At 33.3% G+C, this 23,888-nt stretch overlaps 1 protein-coding gene across 2 annotated transcripts; it reads right to left on the bottom strand.

Moving 5' to 3' along the window:
- Nucleotides 1-3,537: 3,537 nt before the first annotated feature.
- Nucleotides 3,538-21,293, bottom strand: LOC106764743 (E3 ubiquitin-protein ligase listerin). 2 transcript variants are annotated; one of them, XM_014649107.2, is made up of 16 exons: nt 20,996-21,293; nt 20,805-20,925; nt 20,338-20,400; nt 18,848-18,925; nt 16,778-16,869; nt 16,174-16,276; nt 14,531-14,683; nt 13,530-14,179; nt 12,914-13,388; nt 11,406-11,935; nt 9,216-9,903; nt 7,869-8,550; nt 6,262-7,295; nt 5,643-6,098; nt 4,806-5,036; nt 3,538-4,357 (listed from the first exon to the last, which is right to left on the bottom strand). In XM_014649107.2, exons 1-16 carry the CDS (start codon nt 21,049-21,051, stop codon nt 4,112-4,114), a joined length of 5,658 nt encoding a protein of 1,885 aa, XP_014504593.1. In that variant the 5' UTR covers nt 21,052-21,293; the 3' UTR covers nt 3,538-4,111. The 2 variants fall into 2 exon arrangements, with proteins under 2 accessions (XP_014504593.1, XP_022637790.1); XM_022782069.1 differs by lacking the exons at nt 14,531-14,683; nt 16,174-16,276; nt 16,778-16,869; ... (2 more) ...; nt 20,805-20,925; nt 20,996-21,293 and having other exon boundaries at nt 13,530-13,742; nt 13,835-13,990.
- Between the last annotated feature and the right edge of the window lie 2,595 nt (nt 21,294-23,888).

Below are 23,888 nucleotides of genomic sequence, written 5' to 3'. Positions count from 1 at the left end.
GTTTCGCTGCTGACGATGAAGACCGGATTCATTGAGGAAGGTGGTGGAAGCACTATTACGACCCCATGGAGGAGAAAGGGTACCTCTGCTGCAGTTGCCATTTGGGAAGAAAGGCACTTGTGCCCTTTGTTTCTCTCTGGAAGAAACCCTGAAAATGAGATTTTTCTTTGGCCATTCATGTTCCAAGTGGCTATGCAGATACAGAGATCAAAATCAGTGGAAAAGTTACAAACTTTCTCAATACCCACAATTCTAATTCCTGTGTGAGAGGGTGAAGCTTGGTTATGGATGAAACCCATTAGCCCTCTCTTGGTTCTTGATTTTCTTTTGCAAATTGTGCACAAAAAAGCAACAAAATTGGTGAGAATTGAACAAAGAAAGTGAAATTACAGAGAGGATAGTTGGGAAATTACAGAAGGGCGACGAGCAGGTGTTACCGTCGATCATGGAAGCGATTCTGCAGCTGTTGGAGACGCACGAGGAGACTAATTGGAAATTTTTTAGATTGTTGAAAACTTAATAATAAATTAAATAATAAATAAACCCCAATTATAAAACCATATTCCACATCACAACCTTTATTTTTTACACTAAAATACACTTAATTAAATCATTTATAAGTTAGCCAATTCTCTGTCCACCACGTCATCAGTAACAGACGGCGTTACTCATTAGTTAACGGTGAGGGCTTAATTGCCTCATTTTTACAAATTATAGGACCAAATTGAGACAAAAAAAAAATATGATGACCAAATTGAGATTACTATACAAATATGAGGACCAAAAGAGGGTTTTAACCTTAACTTTAATGATAAAATTTGTTGATAATGAATTTTTTTAAATTCGTGAATATAATTGAATTTGAAAACTTATAAGTAAATTCGTAAATAATTGAATTTCTGATAAACGGTATGGGTTAAATATGTTTTTAGTCCCTATACTTTGGGGCGGTTTTGGTTTTAGTCAATTCTCAAACTAAGGTACAATTTAGTCCTTCAACTTTAGAAAACTCTGGTTTTAGTCTTTTTTACTATTTTTTGTTAACTTTATTTGTTGTTTCATACACATTTCTCAGTTAACATTGAAACAAAAATGTGTCAAACAGTGTAAACAATCCAAATGTTATAATGAAACGTGCTTGAAACAACAAATGAAGTTAAAAAATTTGGTAAAAAGGACTAAAACTAGAGTTTTCTAAGATTGAAGGACTAAATTGTACCTTAATTTGAAAATGAACTAAAACCAAAATCGCCCCAAAATATAAAGACTAAAAACATATTTAACCCAAACAGTATTTACAAAACATAGAGAGATATTTTTATATGAATTATACTAATTCCTTGAATAAATTAAATATTAATATATTATCTATTTACTTTCATATTATATCAATGGACCATGATATTTAAATAATTTTTTGATAACATATTATATATCACTATTTCATTTGTTCGTATATTCAAACAAATGAATCACAAGTTGTCAAATAAACAACATATAAACAATTGTAAAGATGCTGTGTCGTGTAGTTTTCATAGCTAAAAGTTTCAATACCTGAATTCTTGGTTTTTCTTTGTTTTATTTGACTCAAGCATAGAAAATTATTGAGTAGTTATGTATTGTGTGAAGAAAAAAGCTCGTGGGGTGGTAATATAAAAGTATATCTCAGAAGCACATAATTCAGATTAAAAATCAGTTTGATTGAAGTTGCCATTAGTGGATGATTTTGGACCAGAAGATACACCACCTAAAATGGATGCAATAGAAAACCACCATAATTGCTCACATTATATTCTCCTTTCTTGCAAAACCCATTATTTCCTCCATTATTGTCATATTTAGTATCCTTGTTGTGAGCATTTGACAATATCTTTCTCAAAAACACAAGTCAAACATTAAGGCACTCAACCTTTATGTTTATATTCTGCCATTCATATCGCAATGAATACTTTTGTTTCAATATTTATATGGAAGGTTTTTTATATAAAAATTATACTACTATACTTTTATGAGCGAGCATTATACTGTATTTTTCTGAGATTGTCACACGACTTTCATACCATTCATGAATTTTTTTTAAACAATGAATTGTAATGGTGAACGGAGTTAAATCCATAATAGATTGGTGAGTCTTTTTCTTTCCTCAACTTTTTATTTAATAGAAGTTAAATTTTTCAACACTTATAATTAGATTGTAAGATTATAGTAAGAAATCAAAGCCTGATTAAAATGTATGCATCAGCATTAAAAGTAAATACCGAAAGGAATAGACCACTAAAAAAAATGAAGACATTACGCATTTATTCGTGGTGCCTTACACGTTGCATGCACATGTCGTATTGCTTTGGGTATTTCGTAGTTTTGCACTAATTTTTTTTTATCTGAATTACGCATGCAATCTTTACGATACTGTAGGCAAAAAGTTCTTGATTTTTGTTGTAGTGGTCTTAGTATGTAGTCACCTCAGAGGGAGATCTTGTCATTCCACTTCCTCCTCTTCCCAATGAATTCCTTCTAAATTGTTCTCTTTTGTTATTTTAAAACAACGATAGAGAGAGGAAGATATAAAAGGATTATATGAGATATTTGATTGATATATGATTTGAACAAGTGTCGGTTGTATATGCATTGTTACCATAATTTTAGTATTCATTAAATAATCACCAATTATAGAAGGTAATTTTGGCGTATTGCCTTGTAGAAGTTAACTAAGAATGCTTACCCATGGCGTTGACATAATTAAACCTAGTTTTATTTGATACATTCTTAGACGAGGATTATTTTATTCCAAAGCCAAAACATATTACAAGTCTTCAGAAAAAAAAATGTAAAATAAAAGAAACTATTTATAGGAAAATTGAGGTCTATTTCATAATTGGAAATGGGTTCAACGAGGACAATATACAAAGTAAAAAACCGTGCAATTAATTAACGTATAACGTCATTTAACATAGTATGCCAATTTCGGAACACAGTTAGCCAAATCGGTTTTGAGAGTTTATAGTTAGTCTCCTTTTCATTTGAAACAAATGTCATTTTAACTTTCACTTTCATCTTAAGAAACAATTGTTTTATTTTCTAAATTATATCTTGATTAAATAATTAACTTCTTTGACTTGTTTAATTAACATTTAAGTTTGTTCAACGAATATTATGCATGATGAAGTAATCGCAAAATACTATTATAATTAAATATTTTTTCATCGTAATGTTTTCAATGAATTATGATTTTTATTTTTATTTTTAATTCAGTTTTATATTTCTAACAATAAAAAACTATGAAATTTGTTTACTAATTGACTTTATTTAACACAATAACAAAATAGTCAATTACATTTTTTAGTTTATTTATTTATTTACTTAATTTCAAATATGTAACGTTCATTTTAAATAATTTAAATTAAAAATTAATAAAAAAATACATTCAAAGTTTAAAATAATATATATATATATATATATATATATATATATATATATATACACACACACACACACACAATATATGAACAATTTACAGTATACATAAATGCAACCCTCTCACTGTAAGTTGATATTGTAAAATTAAATTCTAATAAACATAATTAAATTGGTCAAGTATCACTCATTCCCAAATATTGATCCATTACTTTATGAGTGATTCCATGACAATCAAATAATCTAAAATGTACAAGCCATTCTGATTCAGACTACCTGCTTTCATCATAACTAACCTCTAAACAACAAAAACAATGCGAAGCAATAATTATTACAACCATGGGAAGCAAAATCCAATGAGAGGATAAATATGACAAAAGAGAAAGGAATCTGATACACCTCTCCTAATGGAAAATATGATACACCCACGCTGTTGCCGCAAAAACCACTGTTCAACTTCCTCATTAATTTCCAGTTGAACGCTATCTGACTAAAAAGAAACTTAGTGGAGAAAAGAATCTGTAAATCACTTTTGCTTCGGTGACCCGCTGTAGTTTGTAAGTTGTCCCTGCCTCAATCAGAGCATTGATTCTCAATGCTTGAAATTATTGTTGATACTCATGTCGAGACATTCTCCTCATCCACTACTTTCAGTGCAAGAAATCACCAGCCAGAGAAATTGGTAAAGTTGAATTCATTACTCAAGGTGTAAACCATAGAAGGGAGATTGACACAGTGGGCATGATGATTTGTGAGAAGTAGAAAACCATTTACAAAGACAAGCAGAATGAAACTTGTGTTTGCATGTCTTGCAACCAAGACGAGGAAGACTGTGGTCTGCGGTGTGAATTACACTGTAACAGATCGGGCACTCCTCAACACCTTCAAATTCTTTATCGAAATTGCGCTTCCAAATTCCTATAGCTTCTGCTAAAGCTCCATTCTGCAGGACCAGAAGAAATAATAGTTAATTTCAGCGTAAACCTGTGATAATCATTAATTCTCAAATTAATCCATTGTGCACTGAATTTCTCAAAGGTCTATATACTGGTAAAACTAAAAAGTAATCAATCACAGGAAATAACTTCAGCAAACTGTTATATTTGAACTAATCATGCAATGCAAACAAAGAGTAACTTCAGCGCAAACCTGCTCTGATAATCATTAATTATCACGTTAATCCATTGTCCACTGAATTTCATAAAGGTTTATACTATTCAGCAAGATTGGTATAAACTAAAAAGTAATCGATCACAGGAAAGAATTCTCAATAAACTATATTTCAACTAATCATGCAAGGCAAACAAAAAAAAGTTAAACGAGTTTTGACTCTACACGATTAATTCTGAGCAACTTGCAAAAGTGGGCAGCAGAAGCCAACTACAAAATACCTGATTACGAACAAACAGCATCATTGACATCAACCATTTCCTTTGCTTGGTCTCAGCAATTCCAAGGCTCCTTGTACAATCAACATCTACTGGCCTTAGTGGATAAGATGCAGGGAGACGAATGACTAGATCCATTCCCGTTTCATCCTTTGTGTAAGTAGCAACAATCTCATTTGCTGATTTGCTTACACTTACTGAGAAATTCTCATCACGAAAGTCGGCTTTCTTAATCTGCATTGAAGATTATAAGTGAGCATATATAATAGAGCTAAGCTTATACCTACATAAACTATTGCATGTTACAATAATAAAGAACAAACAAAGCCTTTTTCCACTAGGTGGGCTAGCTACAAGGACCAAACAATGCCGCTGGGTTGTGGCATAAACAAGTGTTTAGAACTTAAGAACGTTGAGATTTGATCCACACAAAAATAGATCCTCTGTAACTATGATCTATGGATTCTAAGCAACAGTTACAGTACAAAATCTCATTGACAGCTGCAATTTATGCTCTGAACCTTCACCTAGTTAACCTCTAGTAGAATCCTTGTTAATGCCACCCTTGACTCATCAGATTTGTATATAGTACTTACAATCCAGGTTAAAGTTTAGAACAAGCATACATATTAGTGTATCTATTAATATAACTTGGTCCGGAAAGAGTAATGTGATTATCACAAAAAATGTTTTATTAGTTTGTGCTATTCAACAAATATGATACGATCATGCAACTTGACCTTAAAATGTCCACACTCTCTAGGATAACAGATTCTGCTATTTCACGAAAACATTTATCAAACGACTAACTACTTACATGGACAACAAATTACATCATACCTGAGACAATTCATTTGCAATGAGAGGAGGGCTGCAGCAAGTCCTTGTAAAGGATTCAATGACAGCTGAAGTATTACGGTCACGTAAATCACTAAACCAGCCACGTACATAAGCTGGAAGAACCTGGAGCATTAAACCATATATTGCACCAGCAAGTGATGAAATTTTCTCCAATTCAACAGGCCAAAGAGATTCCACAGCAAACAAGAGTGAACCAGTTGTGGTGGCACGGGTTGCAGCACTTGCAGCTTCCGACAAGCCACCAGAGAGCTCTGCATCTTTCTTCTTTAGATTCTGAACTGTGAAAGTCTCTACAGGAATATGCTGGAAAAGGCAATCCAAAACAACTGGAGTAGCAGAGTCTTGTATGTACTGGATCAGTCTCTCCCTTTGAGATGAGGAAGATAATGACTGTAGATGTGATAACAACAAAGACCAAGCAAGGAAGAGATTTACCTACAATGTATTTTGTAGATCATTAGTACCATCAATGAAACGGTAAGGTAAATGAATAAATAAACATTAGAAAATGTTTATGAAACATAGTTCAATTACATTCCCGTATAATGTTTATGAAGCATAGTTCAATACATTCCCATATAATATAAAGCATTCTTACGCGTTCATGTGAAAGAGAGTCCGTTCCAAGAACCTCAAAAGGTGCCCTTTCTACCATGACAGATATTTCCTTTTTCAGATGGACCTTTTCTTCTATTGACATATCATGCCCCCTGACATCAACGTCAGTAGCAGCATATACGTTTGAGTTGCAAGCATTATCTTCAAGGATAGCAATGCTTAAAACAGGCTCATTTGAAAGAACAAAATATGCAGCAAACTGCAATGGAGGAATTGGCTTGGAAGTAAAAAGTAAAGCATACAGAGAGGTAATAGACCCTTTCCTTAGTCCCCAAAATTCAACTGATTTTAGTGCTTTATCTCTACATTGTGAAGAGGAATTAACAACCCCAAAAGCTACCAAATTCCAGAAGTGTGTATATTCAACCCGTGATGATGCAACAACCAAGGCAGCTTCTTTACAGCAAGCAGATGCAATAGCCTCAGAAATGCCAGTACAAAATAGTAGGCGGAGGATACCCTCTAGAATTCGATCTTTAACAGAATCCAAATTTTCTGATTTAATTGTACTTAGATTATCTCTCTCTTCATCTTGTTGAAGTTTACAGTGCTTAAGGAGAAGCAAGAAAGACAAAAGGGCATTTTCACAAATCTTTATTGGAAAAGGATCTGAAATTAAAATAATTTGCTCAATTTTCTGACTCATCAGATTTAAATTATCAGCTGAGCTATCGACAACACCATTTATATTTTCAGTTACATCCTCGATCATGACAACTGCTGATTGAATCCAACACCTTAGGTTAGACAATAAAAAGTCCCAATCTTCTTTACAGAATTCATTCCAGCAATATCCTACAGAAACAATCATAAGTTTTGATAGAAGCATCTGCACCACTGTAAGCTGATTAAATATAGCTGATCCACTAGCAACATGTCTTTGCTTCTGGAATAATTTATAGAGAAGCTTCCTCTCATCAGAGCTGATACTTCTCGCTGGCTTCAATGCTTGTGGACCACCCACTGAGATGAAGGGATAACAGGCAATAACCAACTGAAGCCAATCTTCCATGTCTACAAGAATAACGTGCAATTTCATTAATACCAACTGATAGGATATAATGTGATAGGATATAATATGTGCAGAATAAAAGGAAATAAATTAGGAATTAGTTGTTAGTTGGTTGAAGGAAAGCTTTATAAGAAGGCAGGGAGGTCTTGTGTGGGGGGAGCTTTTGATATTCATTGTATTGACAGGAGGTTGTTCCTATGGAGGGAGAGTGCTCCCTTGAGAGTTGGATGTTGTACATTTGTATTTTGGTTCATCAGAGTAATATACAGTATTGTTTTGTCCAATATTCTCGGTGTGTGTGTGCTGTAGGAGTGTTAGATAGACTTCTTGACCAAAGAAGTCTATCACCAACGTTATTCATCGCGAGATTTTTTGGATAGAAATTTTTCATGGTAACAGTTTCATTTGAACAAAGTGAACAGTTAGCACTATAAAAAAAAAAGCACACACCCATATACACAATCATCTTAAAGTACACAAAGTTTTAATGGAATCTCTATCCTTACTGATAAAAATGCATTTTCAGAACAAACTGGTGAATTATCAGTGTTTTTATCTGAGAAAGGGAAGTTTACCTTCGCCTGTTTTCCATGTGACCAAAGGTGGAAGATTTAGTGCCCTCTCCAGCCAGTCTATCATAGTATTTTGCACGAATCTTTCTTCTAAAGAACAATGATGGACCCCAGTACCAGGTTCCTGATACCCATAAAATGGTTCTAGAAGTATATTTATAAGCAAAGGTAGAATCTTAAGACAATTAGTATTAACTGCTTCCCCAATAAAGAGTTTATTCACAAAAAGTTCTATCAGACTGGATGCCTTTGCTGGGCCCCATATTTTCTCTTTGAATAAAGTAGAGAGAAACGAAATAAGTGCTCTTAAGAATGGTTCTTCAACACCTTCCATTTCATCAGCTGGCACTGGCCACATACTAACGGAACTCTTTGTGCCAATGCCTCCATGAACAAGGGAACCATCAAGCAAAATTCTTAATGTTTCATCTAACAGGCCTTCCTGGACATAATTATTGCCCTTGGCATAAGCACAGAATGAAGGCAAGAAAGAAGACATAGCACAGCTTCCAGGCCATCTCCACGTGCACAGGATTTCAGCACCTAACCATGCAGAAGATGCAAGCTCTTGACCTTTTCCAAGCAAAGATGGACTAAGAACACCACACCCAGAAAATACTCTATCAATCCCTATTTTTGATATTAACTTGTCAATTAAAGCAACAAACTTCTTGTCTCCAGAAGCCTGCATTCAGTATAAATTACTGGTTAAAAGTATCACATAATTTTCTCTATATATTATGCAGAATGTTTTATTTCCTAGAAGCCATAACTAGCTTTATAATAAACCACTGTCTGAAGGCACTAAAATTTGTTCTGGGCATTCACAAAATAAATATGCAAAAAGAAAATAGCAGAGATACTAACTACATACTCTGAGTCAATAAACTCCAAAGGAGTCTTATTGGCTATTGTTTTGTGAAGCCAACAATAGCTCAATTAGCTAAGGATACGTATGAATAAATTTCTCTATAAGAACTACTAGAAGAAATATAAAAAAAAAAAAAAATGGAATGAGTTTTCTCCATAAACTAAAATTAACGTATTTATAAATTAATTTGGAGAAACTCCCCCATATTAGCTTTTCTAAAACATGACTTTTAGTTTATGCATGAGCTAATTTTAACTCGTAGTAGAGAAACTTATTTCATGTTCCTTCTTATTTTCCTCTTCTAGAAGTGTTTTTAAAGAAATCTGTTGAAACACACCCTATATTCACATCGATGTGGTTTTACAAGAAATTTGTTTCCAGTATGTATGTCAAAATAAATAACATGAATGATTCCATTTTACTTAGTAAGCAATAGTACATTTCAGAAATGAAAGATAAACACATAAACATGTCAATACCTTTGTCAAGCTAAAATTTGGAGTGACAAACACAGGCCACATTTCATCCTTACTCAGTAGATATTGTACCAGACTTTGTTCTTCATTTTCATCCACACAGACATGCTCAAGAACTTCAAGAACCCATGTACAGCATAATGATACAATTTCATCATTAATAAGTCTGTCTTCGGCAAATAGCGCTAACCTTGTTGACTGAACTAAGATATTTGACAATCTCTTGCGGCTATCTGAGCAAAGGCTTCTCAAAAATTGAACATTTATCTTGTTATGGAAAGCACACACTAATTCACCAAATGTTATCCTGGGCTTGATTTGTATCATTGAATTGTCATCAAGTGAATAACCTAGTGCTTTGCTTAAATTACACTCCCATTCAATGACAAAAATTGCAGATAAAATTCCAGATACAAGTCCACTTTCCCCATCAAGAGTCTTCAGGCTATAGAAACTACCATCAAGTATCTCAAGAGCAAATTGAGCTATCTCAACAATGTTGAGAGAACTATCAAAATCTACACGGATTTTTTCATCATTGATTAAAACAGAAGCTGCATTCTGTACCCAAAAGAAAGGTGAAGCCTGGAGAAAACATAATAACTTCCTGAAAATCTCTTCATAAATGAGAATCAAAGCATTTCTTGACAGAAAAGAAGATTTTTCTTCTGTTAAACCACCGAGAAGAGAGCTGCAGGTAAAGAACACAAGATCAGAGTGAAGTTTACGCAACTTTTTATAAATTCATGCTAGGCATGATGCCTTCACATCAATTAATTTATTAAAAGAAAACAAAAACAAAAAAAAATGTATGTAGGGGAGGAGGCAAACCAAACCCATATAACAAATTACAGAAAGAACCTCCAAACAAAAATTAAACAAGTCTGAACGAAATCTACGCAACTTAAGTTGTCAATCCTTTATTTCTGTGGGAACAGGTTCAAAATATTTATATATCTATTCCCATATTGTATATCAGTCTATTATACCAGCTACACATGCCTTTTTTTTCCCCATAAGCCTTGATGGCTTCAGATGCATATTATCCATGTCAACTTTCAAACACCATAAACTACAGAAACTATCCACTTTCCAATATCTTGCATAATTAGTTGCAGGTTCATAGACATGTGATGTTTAAAATGGACTGTCTGAATTAGCATGTCAGATTGGAAAAGATAGGCTGTCATCAAAATCTAACCACCACAAAAATCCTTTTTAACAAGAGACGACGAAGCACCAGACTCAGTCAATTCAATTCTGTTATAAGACAAAATTATGTACAAACATATTCATGGAATGCATGCATTGACACAATCAAAACAATTAGAACCACTTGTCACCAATTGATGCATTCCATTTCACACCCATCACTACTCCCCACCCCCTCCTTGCTAAAATGAATGTTAGTTTCCAAACTATAAGAGAATTTTAAATAGGGTTCTTGGACTTATAAATCATTTTTAATAGGACGCCTGAGATGGGCTTTCGTCAAAGTTAGACAAAATAATCTTGATCCTTGTTAAAGTACAAGGATGCTCTTGAAAATTCCCAAATAGTTCAAAGATCAAATTACTAATTTAATATTCAGTAGGTCCTAAACTGTTTGGAAATTTTCAAACAGGACTCTACATCTGAAAAGGGGTCAAGAGTATCTTTTCCAACATCAACAGAAACCTAGCCCAGAAACCAAACATTATCTTTTAGAGTACAAGGACCTATTTAAAAATTCTAATATAATTCATGGATCCATTGATTAATGTTAGAATGTAATCCACTGTTACAGATTTGTAGAAAATTAACAGTTATATATTTTAGAAAATTAGGGTGATTGATTCCTAATTATTAATTGGAATTTATTATAATTAATTCAGAAAATTAGTATAAATACATCCTGTGTGTCCGCATTAGACACACAATAAATTCAGCAAATATACATTTCTATAATTAATTTACCCTATTTCCATTTTTGCTTGATATATCCAATTTTGAAAATTATTAATCTGTTTAATGCGAGAAACGGGATCAAAGACCAAAATATAGGAAGATAACTAAACTTTGGATTTAAAATAAAAAAGGAAAAAAGAAGAATATAGCAATCATATTATTGACGTGTATAGTTCTTGACAGATGAATTAATAAATAATGTGTGCCATTACTTCATCTTGCCCCTGAAACGTTGAATTAACATACCATATAAACTGCACATAAGAAGTGCTGAAAGGCGGCAGGGATTGAGAAACAGCAATAGCAGATGATTCGAGATATGGATGATGCCAATCTTTGGCATTACTGCCTGGACTATGACTGGAATCATCTTTCACTTTCCTCTTCATTCTCCCATCCCTTGCTTTTTCTAGGAGCATGGCCAATATTGCCGCATGGTCAGCATTTAATAACCTTGATTCGAACTCAGAATAACTTGGGCCAATCACATAGTTGATGATGAAGGACCATTGTTCTGAGAAATACTCATCATCCAGCAGTGCCAACAACAAATCTAGCAGAGCACTGGTTGAGCAACTATTTGATTGCAGGCACCAAGGAACAAATATGTTCTTGAATATTTGCATAAAGTCTTCAGCTTCCCTTAATTTATCCCCATTACATGAAACCTGACTAGAGTAATGCCCTTTGTTTTTAATAAAAACTTCTTGGACAATCATTTGTGGTCCAAATACAGAGATAGCAACTGACAGAAGTCTCACAGTATCTGGTGAATCCTGATATTTAAAAAACAGGGTGAGTCTGGAAAAACATGGTAGAAAGTATCATTCACATCTAAAGTAATCATTCGACGCTTATTAAATTTAACATTATCGTAACCCTATGCAACTTTCAAGCCCATTTCTAAACATGCTAAGCTAACAACGGTGGCATCATAACTGATTCCCATAAGTTGCTAGTGTAACCTACACCAACTATTGCATCATTCAATAACTTGTAATACAATTTATATCATGTAGATCGTATCTGGAAAATTTTATATTTGATAGCTTTCATGTAATCGACATAATATGAACTTTTCAAAATATATTAAAATATGAAGAGTTTTATTAATGTTGTATTGTTGTTTGTTTTTCATAAAATTTGACAAACACCATCAATGTAATATAAAATTATAACTCACCAGTTGGATTGATTAAGATCACATTCATTGGTCTAATAGTTGATGTAAGTTACACTGGTGTAATAACTGATGTAAGTAACAATTAGAATAGGGGCTGTCAAACAACTTTTACACTTACAATAAGATATGTAATATACGATATGAAGCATAAATCTAACAACTTATTTATATTTTACGTGTTTCTTAACTATTCTCTTCTTGAAAAGCCCCCAAAATATCTCCTTTGCATACCACTTGTCTCTAGATTTAAGCAATTACTGTTTAAAAGACCGAAAAATAATCTTCAGAGTAACAATAGAGCCCATCAAACCCAGATTTGTTTAAGCTGTATAAAAGAGACTGATTCTAAGCATAGATACAAATACAAATGATTAAGCCAGAAAACTATTACAAGGTGAGCAAGTATTAACAGGAACTTCATTCTGATTAACATGAAAATGCTGTATATACTCCATATTACATATATGTGATATGTCAATACCAATTTCTCATCATCCAACCAAACATTAAAATTTCAAAACAAGAGTAAGATAGATTACAGTGTCACAAGTTTGTAGAAATATCAACTTACTGAAGATTTAATGAGTGAGAAAGACTTCGCCAACATTGGTCCTACAATATAGGCCAATGGCCAAATTGCACCTTTCAGCACAGCATGTTTTTCCAGCAAAAACATGAACAAAATTATTCGTTCAACAATGTCCACATTAACTGCTTGCTCAAGAGCACCCATGCAATTAACCTGTAGTTCCTCAATAAAAACAGATAGAACATTGATATCCAATATATAAATGCCTAAAAGGATTTCAATAAAGCACTTCCCCAACTCTTGCAAATAGGGCATAGGATACTTCATACTCAGTATATCCACTTTCACATTTTCAGAAACATTTTCCTCCGATGAAACTGTTGCTTTTCCTGAGTTGATTATGTCATCAGCTCTCGAGGTTCCAGCTGTAAGGAAATCCTTCCAAAAAAGCTTTACAAGGACATGATCAACAAGAGTGACTCGGAAATGACAGATTGACTCTTCTCCATCATTATATCTGATACAAGCAGAAGACAGGTTATAATAAAAAGGGACAAGGAAAGCTAAATATTTTCTCTAGAGGGTGAGGAGCATATTAACATGTTGTAAATAGATCCCCAAGATGCAGCCAAAGAATTAAAAGGAAAAACTTTTGTACCTTGAAGCATTTTTCAATGACCAAAGGAAACATTCTTGCAGTGCCTGGAAAAATGCCAGTCTATCTGTAGATAGAGAAATTTTCCTTCCAGCCCACAAGTTCTTGAAAAATTCAAGAAAAAACTTATCCCCTCCAACAGATTTAGGTGGAACATTGTCTAAGAATAAAACCAAAGCTGGATATGAAACCTTCTGGGAACCAAAACAACCATTCCTAAGAAAATGCCAAAACGGATTTAGTACGCTTTTTTGAATGTTTAAGGAAGACCAACCATCTGGGAATTTTCTAGAGAAAAGTAATATTACATCCCACATTGAGGGATGACAAGTTGGATCCTTCTCATTGAAAGCACCAAGAATTGCACCAGCAACAGTTTTTAAATTTCCATCATTAATAGCCTGTGGCATATTTTTTATTAAGCTCTTCAATACACTATAAGTAGCTGATCGAATGCTAGGCCTTTGTGACCTCAAAAAGTCATGAAAGTATTTATGATCTTTGAACAGCTTCTCCGTAAAAGAAACAGCAGCCACCCTAGCCTTAGAAGCATGTTTAGGTTCAGTAGTTACGTTCTCAAAACCAGGTCGTTGTTGTAAGCAAATTAAAACATCAAGAAGAGTGGCCAATGCTAACAACGTTGATGATATCACCTGTAAGATCAAACGGATATCAGACTTTAAGTAAAAAAAAGTATGCCACTAAGATAGGTTGACACATTTGAGCAAAAGATTAAATGATTAGATTAAAAATAGATGTCTGCCTATAATCAGTTTGTAAAAAGAGCTTCCATGATGCAATGAGCATACCATAATTTTAAAATCCTTATATCATATAGTAACTAAAACATGTTTGTGGTATTTGTGATACCAAAAGAAGATATCCACCCAACAAATTTTACTGTAGAGAATATCTTTCTTAAGCCACTAAAAAGGAGATCCAATGCAAAACAACAAATCAAAGACTTGATTTCTAAGTGTGTTAAAGTGATTCTCACGATATACCTGCTGATATATCTCATCTAACTCATCTGTAGCTACAGCTTTATCAGATAAATTTTGCGGTGTGAGCTTTAGGTTTTCTTCTAAATACATAAATATTTGTGTTGTGCATAAAATCAAAGCATCAAGTCTCTTTTCCTGTGCTGGAAAGGCTGCCTGTCACGATCCAACAAAGGATTAAAACAAATAACACAGCACAAATTTGGTAACAAAGTTGTTCAAGTACAACTTTAAAATCTGCTGTGAAGAATATACCTAGTTAGACCACAAACCCTACAAATTACAAGTTACTGAATTGAACATTCAACTAAACACAACAAACCTGCAATTAAAACGGAATGCATTCTGACATCCATGTACATTTTAAAGATACTTCAAAACAAAGACTTACAAATTTCAGTTTTCAGTTTAAGCATATGAATGCCCATCATGTTCCTTTCATGTAAATTCTCATTGTGTCATTTTTTAGAAAGCTTTTAAACAAAGTTGGGCCATCAATTTCAGCATGGAACATGCAAGCATGACTTGAACAAAAGGGTATGCATAAGAAAAATATATGCTAAAGACTTCAAGAAATATTTCTCATGATAATCAATTCTACACAAATTACATTGAACATTTCATTCAAAATAACTTAGAAAAACTTCCCATCATTTTTTGAGCGTATAGTTATGCTAAAATACATAAAAGAAAAGAAATTATCAGGTGGATCATCCTTATCCTGACATTACAAATTGATACAATAGCTCAAGATACCAATTGAAGCCAGGCTTTATTGTTGATTAGGTTTGAAGGATGCCTACCAAATCCCATATAGCATAAGTCTAGGTATACCAGGCCCAACTAGGATTTCTTAGAATTTAGGATTATCTCTCAACCCCACAAAACAAACTTGTAGGGTGAGAACTTTAGATGATGTAGGACAAAACCACTACCTCTGAAGATGCAAGTAAAGCAGTCCCCAAAGGAACTGTTTTAACCAAAGAAGTTGCCACTATGGCAGACTAAGGGTGACTACAATTACGGGGGTTTTCAACACTCCGTCCCACACTCAGGGCAACGGCAACTATATACTTCTTATGTATTAAAAGAGGATACATCTATACAAGAAAGGATATGGCACTACTATCTAGAAAACTTTTGCCAGAATATTTTAACCTACTCCCAGCTTACAAGAAAGATTTTCAAAAGAACAAAGAAACCAACGGGACATCTTAAGATATGCTATAAAACTAATAATTGCATCTTGGTCTTGCCACACCACTAAAATATTTGAAGATCTATATCTATGAACTTACCAATTAACTTGAAAATTTTCAATGAACCAACTCTTTATAATACTAAAATACAAATTCCAGATAAACATTTTCCTTTATAAACCTCTCTTCCATTCCATAAAAAATTATTACAAATTAAAGTGAATACTTGTAGATAAGAAACAACGGCAAGACATGTACTTCCTATGCATAATATTACAGTAAGCTTCTAGAACTGATCATTTGTGCTCCTGGCAGGTTGAAAACATATACATGTATGGAGCATCAAATTATAAACAAGTTTACTATACTTTAAGATGACTTTGTTCATCGTCATGAAAGAAATAATTTAGAACACAACTGTAAGCTGCGATAACAAATATAGCAAACCTGGAAAGACCTTTTTGCTGCCTGGGAAACTTCAGAAACTGGATCAAATTGAGCAAACCACCATGGTCCCATCAAAGTCTTCAAATGCAGAGCTAAATCTCTCCTGAGAAGGATGTGAAAAGGGAAATCAACTATAAATCTTGTACTGCATTAAATAAGTTCTCAACAGAGAATAGTCAAAGTTCGGATCAATTACACAAGTACATGGCTAATATTCAATCTCCATTAAAAAAATGTGAATTTTAGAAACTAGTAGAAATGCAGTTTGCAGCAGACAGGTAGACTTAAATGTTGAGGCCATTGTCAAGAAGATGCTTGGCCTCCCCATAAACAATTGTTGCAAGTAGCATAGAAGATATAACCAATCAGATAATTGAAATGGAATAATTATAACTAGTATGGACAGTAAACATGCTGTAATAGAAAACAGTATGTCAATATCCCAAAGCATTTAAGGTCTTATGTGCTATTGTCAGACAAGTATCCATATAAGTTTTCAGAAAATGAAGCAACACACATTCAAATTTCCGTTTTCATATATTAAATTGTACAATTGAGAAAGCAAAAAGAACATCATATAAATGTCCGTCAGAAAAGTTCTTACCCAACAGAAGTAACAAGAGCGGTCATGGTATCATGAGTGGCCCGCCGAACCTCCCTATTGTAGTCCAGCAAAAGCCTTTTGTACTCAAATGCCTACATAAGAACAATTTAAATAGTCAAATATACTAAATAAGTATATTTGGAGATTGACACTAGTGGATTTTAAAAATTGTAAAAGGAGCCAATATCCACCCGAGAAGAAAGATGCATGATCAAACAAAACAAATGGAAATCTGACATCCAATTCAATGTTCCAAGTCCCATCCATTTCTAAATATTAAAATTGGAGGTCTATGTGTTTTTTTTTCACATGTCAAAGTACAGTAGTTATTGTTAGTCTGTCAAATCATGTCTACAGAGAGCTGCACGGCCTATGAACTTTGCAATTAATTATGTCCATCGTCCAAATAAACTTAAAAGGATCCTTACATTATTGAAGAGAGGCCAGCAAAATCCTATTGAGCAATGGCATGAACATTTGAAAAAATCTCCCCAACTCTCACACTCAAGACTTTTGTAAGCCCCACTAACCCTGTTTACTTTCACATCTCTACCAACCCCCAATTCTCGTAAAGTGCTATGTGCTTTGTGCTAGACCTAGTTCCTAGATGTATCTTTTCGAATTCTCTTTTTTTTGCCCTCATACATTGTAACTTATAATATATATCCCAAGTTATTATAAATATAAAATCCTAAGAGGAATGCACTCTCTCAAATTAATTCTAATATTCCTATGTATCTTTCTCAACTTGGTTTCACTAATTTATGAAGATAAAGGGAATACCCATATTGTTGGCTATTGTGAAACAAAATAAAACTTGAAAGAAAAGGCAAACACATCTTAATTATACACTCCCCAAGGTATCCATGATATACTTGCCTTATGTCCTAGCTATGTCCCAAATGCATCCGGCTTACAAAAAAGATAATATTGGTAAAATATGAAATATAAAAAAGGAAGAGTGAAACGTATTGAGGAAAAGATCATTTGGACATGAAAGACGATCAATAGAAGCCTCAATTTGAAAAGTAGATCAAACAAAGGTTAACTTAAACATTAGAGATAGAATAAGGCCAAGAAAAACAGAGGCAACGATTAAAAAGGGTTTAAATCTAAATAGCTTAATGAAGAATTCGCTTTCCACAGAACACTATGGCAACATTTTATTCACGTAACCTCTCAATTATTTTTGTTTGTATTTATTCTGTTCAATAATGGGTAATGGACCTTAACATAGGACCTAGGATGTGGAAGGATCGATCTTAAAGTGAATCAGGAGAAGTATATGGGCACTTTCTAAGGCTAACCAAACTGAGGGAATAATTGATGCCCATCACTGCGTACTCACAGGATAACAAAAGAAAGAGATACCATGTGATAAGATCTCTAGTCTTGACTAGCAATGGAAAATGGAAAGAGATCCAAAAGCATAGGACCTAAATCAATTAAGGATTCAACTGAATGAAATCGAACCTATAAGGAAACAAAATAAAAATCTAATTGGGAGAACTAGGATGTCTTGGCTGCAGCTGCCTTGCTTCTCCAATGTTATTATGTCATCCCACAAAGGAATTCAGATCGTAACAGGCCATAAAATGAAAGACCATACAAACAATGTCTAACTCAGTCTACCTAACTAATTTAAAAAGAATAAGGGACTTTGATTGATTAGTCTATCTTCAGGTGCAATGTAAAATATAGTGTCCCATCCCAAACCTTTCAATTCCCTCCAACTCCAGTATATTCAGGGGAAAAAATAGAAATGTACAACATATCTTATCACTCCCATCCCGTTGGTATACCTGTCTCTTTTCTCGGTTTCACTTCCATAACAGTTTTCAATAAATGGTAATCAGGATTTGTTGAGATAAAAATCTGACATGATTAAATGCCAAACGGTTAGACCATTTGGAGGAAAGAAAATTCTTTTATTCTTTAAGGGAAAAATCACCGTGCAAAAGAACAATCAGTTCACTATTCAAACTATATATTCTTTGTATAATAAAAGGTAAAAGAACTGATGCAGACAATTCAGAGACAAACAAGTAATATGATACGAAGACAACATACCCATTGCGGAACTATTAGAATGCTTTCTTTTGCAGACTTTTCTTGAAGCAGCATAGATAGAGCTGTCAATGCCTTAAGCTGTGAAAAAGAAAATGGAAAATTAAAAGCCTTAAGCACAAACTCACTTATAAGTGATGTCATGTGCTCACTTGAGCGAACACATAACCAATAGATTTTATAAATAGCAAAGCTTAAGCGAGTGAAAATGATAAGGCAGCATGAAATAGAATCTCTCAAATAAAGAAGCACTTATGCAATCACTTTTAGACCCAAGGTTTTGGATGTCTAAAATACTTTCTAGACAGTGAAGTGGCTTACTTAAAGAAAGGTATTGCAATTTCTCAAAGGTAATATACTCTAGATGAGCAAAAAGAAACAAGCATCATTGGTTTTACACTCGTAGATACTCCTATCAATCGAAACCAAAAATTAATGACAAAATAAAGTGAACCTTTCTCATAACCAAAGAGATACAAAAGACTTGTTAGAAAACTTACTTATCTCACTGTTACTAGACCTGAAAAAAAAATTCCACATGGTGTGACAAGTTGGTTTATGCAAACTCCTTTTATTGATCATTGCAATGTTATCATTCACATCCTTATATACGTCAAAAATGCTCTAAGAGAAAAAGTATGGTACATGATGATAAAGGAAATAACCAAATCTTTGGGAATTGTGATTATGACTAAACACAATCTTCTATAGACAACCGTTCCACTACTGCATATTATGTTTTCATTGGAAGGAATATTAATATCTTGGAAAAACAAAAAATGTAATGTAATTTCCCAATCAAGTCTTGAAGTTGAATATAGGGCAACAGTGTGACTCACTTGTGAACTTGTGTGGATAAAACAATTTCTCCAAGAACTGAAATTTTGTGAAAACCAATGAATAAGGAAGTATTGTGATAACCAAATAGCTCTTCACATCATTTTCAACCCCATGTTTCATGAGAGAATGAAACACATAGAAATTGACCATAATTTTAACTAATAAAAGTTGTTGTCCAAGAAATTCTGTATTATGTTTTAGCTCCAATGATCAACTTGAAATATTTTGACAAAAACCCAAAGAAGACCTCGGTCTGACTTGCTCCTAAGTTTGTACATACTATTTATATCAGCTTCAGGTGAAGTGTTACAATAGTTTATATTACCTCCTAAGCAACTTTGTAGAAGTTGCCTTTCGTGGTATCTATTTGTCATCTAGAACATGTGAACTTTATTTTGTTTTTTGTTCCCTGTCTTTGTACTTCCGTTGCAAGATACACATCTCTCTTTCTCTTTCTACATATATATGAATCTGAAGATAGACCTCACAAGTACCTTTTCTCATATTATTTTTCTAACGTATAGTGTCCTTTTTCATGTATGATGTGTGTATGAGATTAATACTATCCCTCATTGGGATTAATACTATCCCTAATTGCAGATGAGCATGTCAGATATATCTCCAAACTAGCTCACAAGTTAATCCAAATTTACCTTAGTGGTGGGATCCTTCCTGCCTAGCCTCTTCAAGTGAACCGCAAGCTCACTATCAACATCCTGCATATTCGAAATATCAATATATTGGCATTAAGGCAAGGATTGAAATATTGTCAACTATGCAACACTAAAAGACTAGTCAGCTCTACTAACTCAATTCCAACTCAGTACAAAACTCTCATACAAACACAGAATGAAAGACACCGCTAATTATAAGTTCAAACTCAGTGTACCCCAGTAGTACATGCGTGCTAATTATGAACTCAATTTATTGAACCAGAACATGAAACTCGCTGCAGCAGTACCATTCCAGTATATTAATTATGACAACAAAAACAGACCTAATCAATACTAGATTATAACTACAGTCATAAATAACACAAAATTGAACAGGAAATAGAACTCTCTCTCTCACAACAACCATCTTCAAAAGTAAAAAATAGCATAAAACTAGAAACACATACGACAAAGGGGAGGGAGTCCTCGGACGAAGAAGGAAGATCAAGGCGCGAGCTGCCGACAAAACCACCGAATCCGACGGCGGCAGCGGCGGCGGGGCCGGAAGGCAAGAGCGAGGCGGCGAGACTGCGAGGAAGAAGAATCGATAAGACGAGGAAGACGAAGTAGAAATTTGAAATTAGGTATTGACGCTAACCTACTACTGGAAGGGCGTGACTTGCTTCTGGCGTTTTCTCCTTTCTGCTTTCCCATTATTCTCTTTGTAATGCGTAAGCAAATTCCTCTTGTTTTGTGGAAGTGCTAGTTAGGGAAACGAAGAAGAGCGAATAAATACAGTAATACCAGAGTCACCGTGCGTCGTTGGGCAAATGAAATCTTCAGCTACTGAATATTTATATATTAGTGCTTTGACGATGTTGGTGAGAATCGCAGAGAGAATTGCGAGAAATGTCGAAGCCGAGTTTACGATTTGCAGCTAATTTATACCAATCACGTCGCACCGTATTGACAAGTAATCGAAGAGTATTTTATGTCACGCGTAACTTTAAACCCTGTTACATAGATAGAAGATATTAGATAAATTTTGATATTCTATTAAATAAGATTATTAGATAAGGTTTTTATGATATTTTTCATAAAAAAATAAGTATCCAACCTTAATTACAGACTAATTTTTTTAGCAAAAAATATTGAAATGAATTTTATTTATGATGCATTACAAATATTCTTTTGACGTCTTTCACTTTTTTTTTAATCTCGTCTTAACACATTTTTTATACTTTCTATTTGGTTAATTGAAGTGATAGTTCTTAACTTTTCTTTATATGAAAGAAATATCTTTTGAATAGAATTTAAACAACACAGCGTGAATTATCTTAAAACCTTTAAGATAAATTAAAGTAAAAATATTATCAAACATTTCAAGAATTATATTTATCTTTAAAATATTATTGTTTGAAAATTATACTGTAATTGTTATCTAATTTTAACCCATCCGAATTTGACTTTAAGGTATTATGTCAAATTAATAAATATAATGATCATGGGTATTGATTTAAACAATTTATTTTTATATTTTTCCTTCAATTTTAAAAGTTTATTTTCTTTGTAATTTTTTTAAAGTGTCATCAATAATAACAAGCATATCTCAATCGGGCCATTATTTATTTTACTTATTTTTATTTCTTATATATATCTTTTATTTCTACATTTAAATTTCAAAATATTAATACCGTGGTGGTAAAACTTGCTAAACCATATTGCTTTGTGGTATTTATTCGTAATTTATGTCTAAAGTCATCTTTATATTTAAAATTAATAGCAATTATATTTGCAACAAATCGGTTAGTTATTTAACTAATATCTATTCGATTTATGTTAACAATAATTTTGTTCATTTAGGGCGCATTAAAGTAATTCAAAACTTACTAAAGCAAAAAATACTTGTTACATGAGAGACAAACACTCATCAGCAAAATTATTTGGTGTTTTAACAACTTAAAAAAATAATATCTTATCAAAAATTTGATAATTCTAACTCATCAAGTTATTTTGTTAAGATAAGTTATTTGACATTAAGAGTGACAATGCAAATTACTTTTTTTTTTCTTTTCTATCGTGGTTTGTCTCACACTAAACCTTTAAAAAGTGAGTTACTTTTGTTTATCTCACATAATATTTGACACACGGATCTACGGATTAGCAGTGTAATACTGTTTATTTTTAAATTTTATTATTTTGAATCAACAAGTGTATAATTAAGTATAATGTATTATATTCTATAACATTCCAAAAGTTCATAATATTTAACTATTATAGGAGATATCACATTCTTGACAGTAAGTAATTCGAGAAAAACATAAAATTTCCATTACAAATATTCATAAATAATTTATAATAGAAAATTTCATATATATACATTTTTATACTAGAAGAATACATATTACATTGAGTCAAAAAAAGTAAGGTAAACCATACAAACAAAAGAAAAAGTTGGAACTTTCTACTCTAAACTTCAGTTTTGCTACCAATTAGCACTTACTCTCCAGATACATCACCTAAACTCATACCATTAAGATGATCATTGTAAAAGAGAAACATACCCAAAGACAAACAACACAAAAGTAAAGGTAAGATAAAGTATCAAAAGATTATACATACAATTTAAAACAATAACAATATACATGCATATTATGAATCAATCAATACTGAAACTAATCCCTTCCACTTTGAAACTTTTATTATCCAGATAGATGTATTGATGTCGGACTCATGGAGAACTTGCACCCTTGTATGATGGAGCAACCTACTCAGAAATAATAACCACATCCTCAACCACCACCAATAATGTCATACACCAAGGTTAATTCGTCAAACATCTATGTCAAAACTAGTGACCATAGACTAGGACCTTCTGCTACTCTCCATGACATAATCACTCATCTCTACATGAGATGGAGTTATTAAGAGTGTCAGTATTATTCCCCAATCCCGGAGCCCCTACTTCAATACATAACACATCATAACCAACTTAGGATATTCTTCCTTGGAATTCCTTTCTTACATGATACTTAAAATCCACACTTCCTATATTATTCAAATATCATTATACATGTTGCCCATATGTTTGCATCATACTTAATCATATACATAGTCTCATTGCATACCAAATACATGAATCCACTAAACATCCACCAAAAGAACCAAAAAACAACTCAATCAAGTTATCAAAGTACCAAATACAACTCAAAAGCCAATAAGAACAAGAAAACAGAGATCAAAAACCAATACTGCACCCTTGGCGTTTCAGCCCCAACATTATGGCACTCAGCCCTATCCCCACTAGAAAGTGGCACTCAACGCTACTTTCCTAACGCTCGGCCCCAACACCACTGGAATGGTGGCGCTCAACCCCAACACCATTGGAATGGTGGCGCTCAACCTTACAATCCTGGCGCTGAACCTTGTACCAAACTATCAACAACTCTAAAACTAGCTTTGTTTGACCCCAATACCTATCCAAATGATTAAAATGGCATCCTAGACAATGAGAATGATTCAAATACATGTTTATAACTTAAATTAGATAC

Source organism: Vigna radiata, chromosome 6 (genome assembly GCF_000741045.1).
Source record: "Vigna radiata var. radiata cultivar VC1973A chromosome 6, Vradiata_ver6, whole genome shotgun sequence".
Classification (NCBI taxonomy): Eukaryota; Viridiplantae; Streptophyta; class Magnoliopsida; order Fabales; family Fabaceae; genus Vigna; species Vigna radiata.
This window is presented reverse-complemented; position numbering and strand designations above follow the sequence as displayed.

Coding starts and splice junctions, on each gene's coding strand:
- LOC106764743 (XM_014649107.2), bottom strand. CDS start 21,051: ATGGGAAAGCAGAAAGGAGAAAACGCCAGAAGCAAGTCACGCCCTTCC. Junction 14,180..14,530: donor TAGATGAGATATATCAGCAG/GTATATCGTGAG, acceptor TTGATCTTACAG/GTGATATCATCAACGTTGTT. Junction 9,904..11,405: donor TCTTATGTGCAGTTTATATG/GTATGTTAATTC, acceptor CTTTACCTGCAG/CTCTCTTCTCGGTGGTTTAA.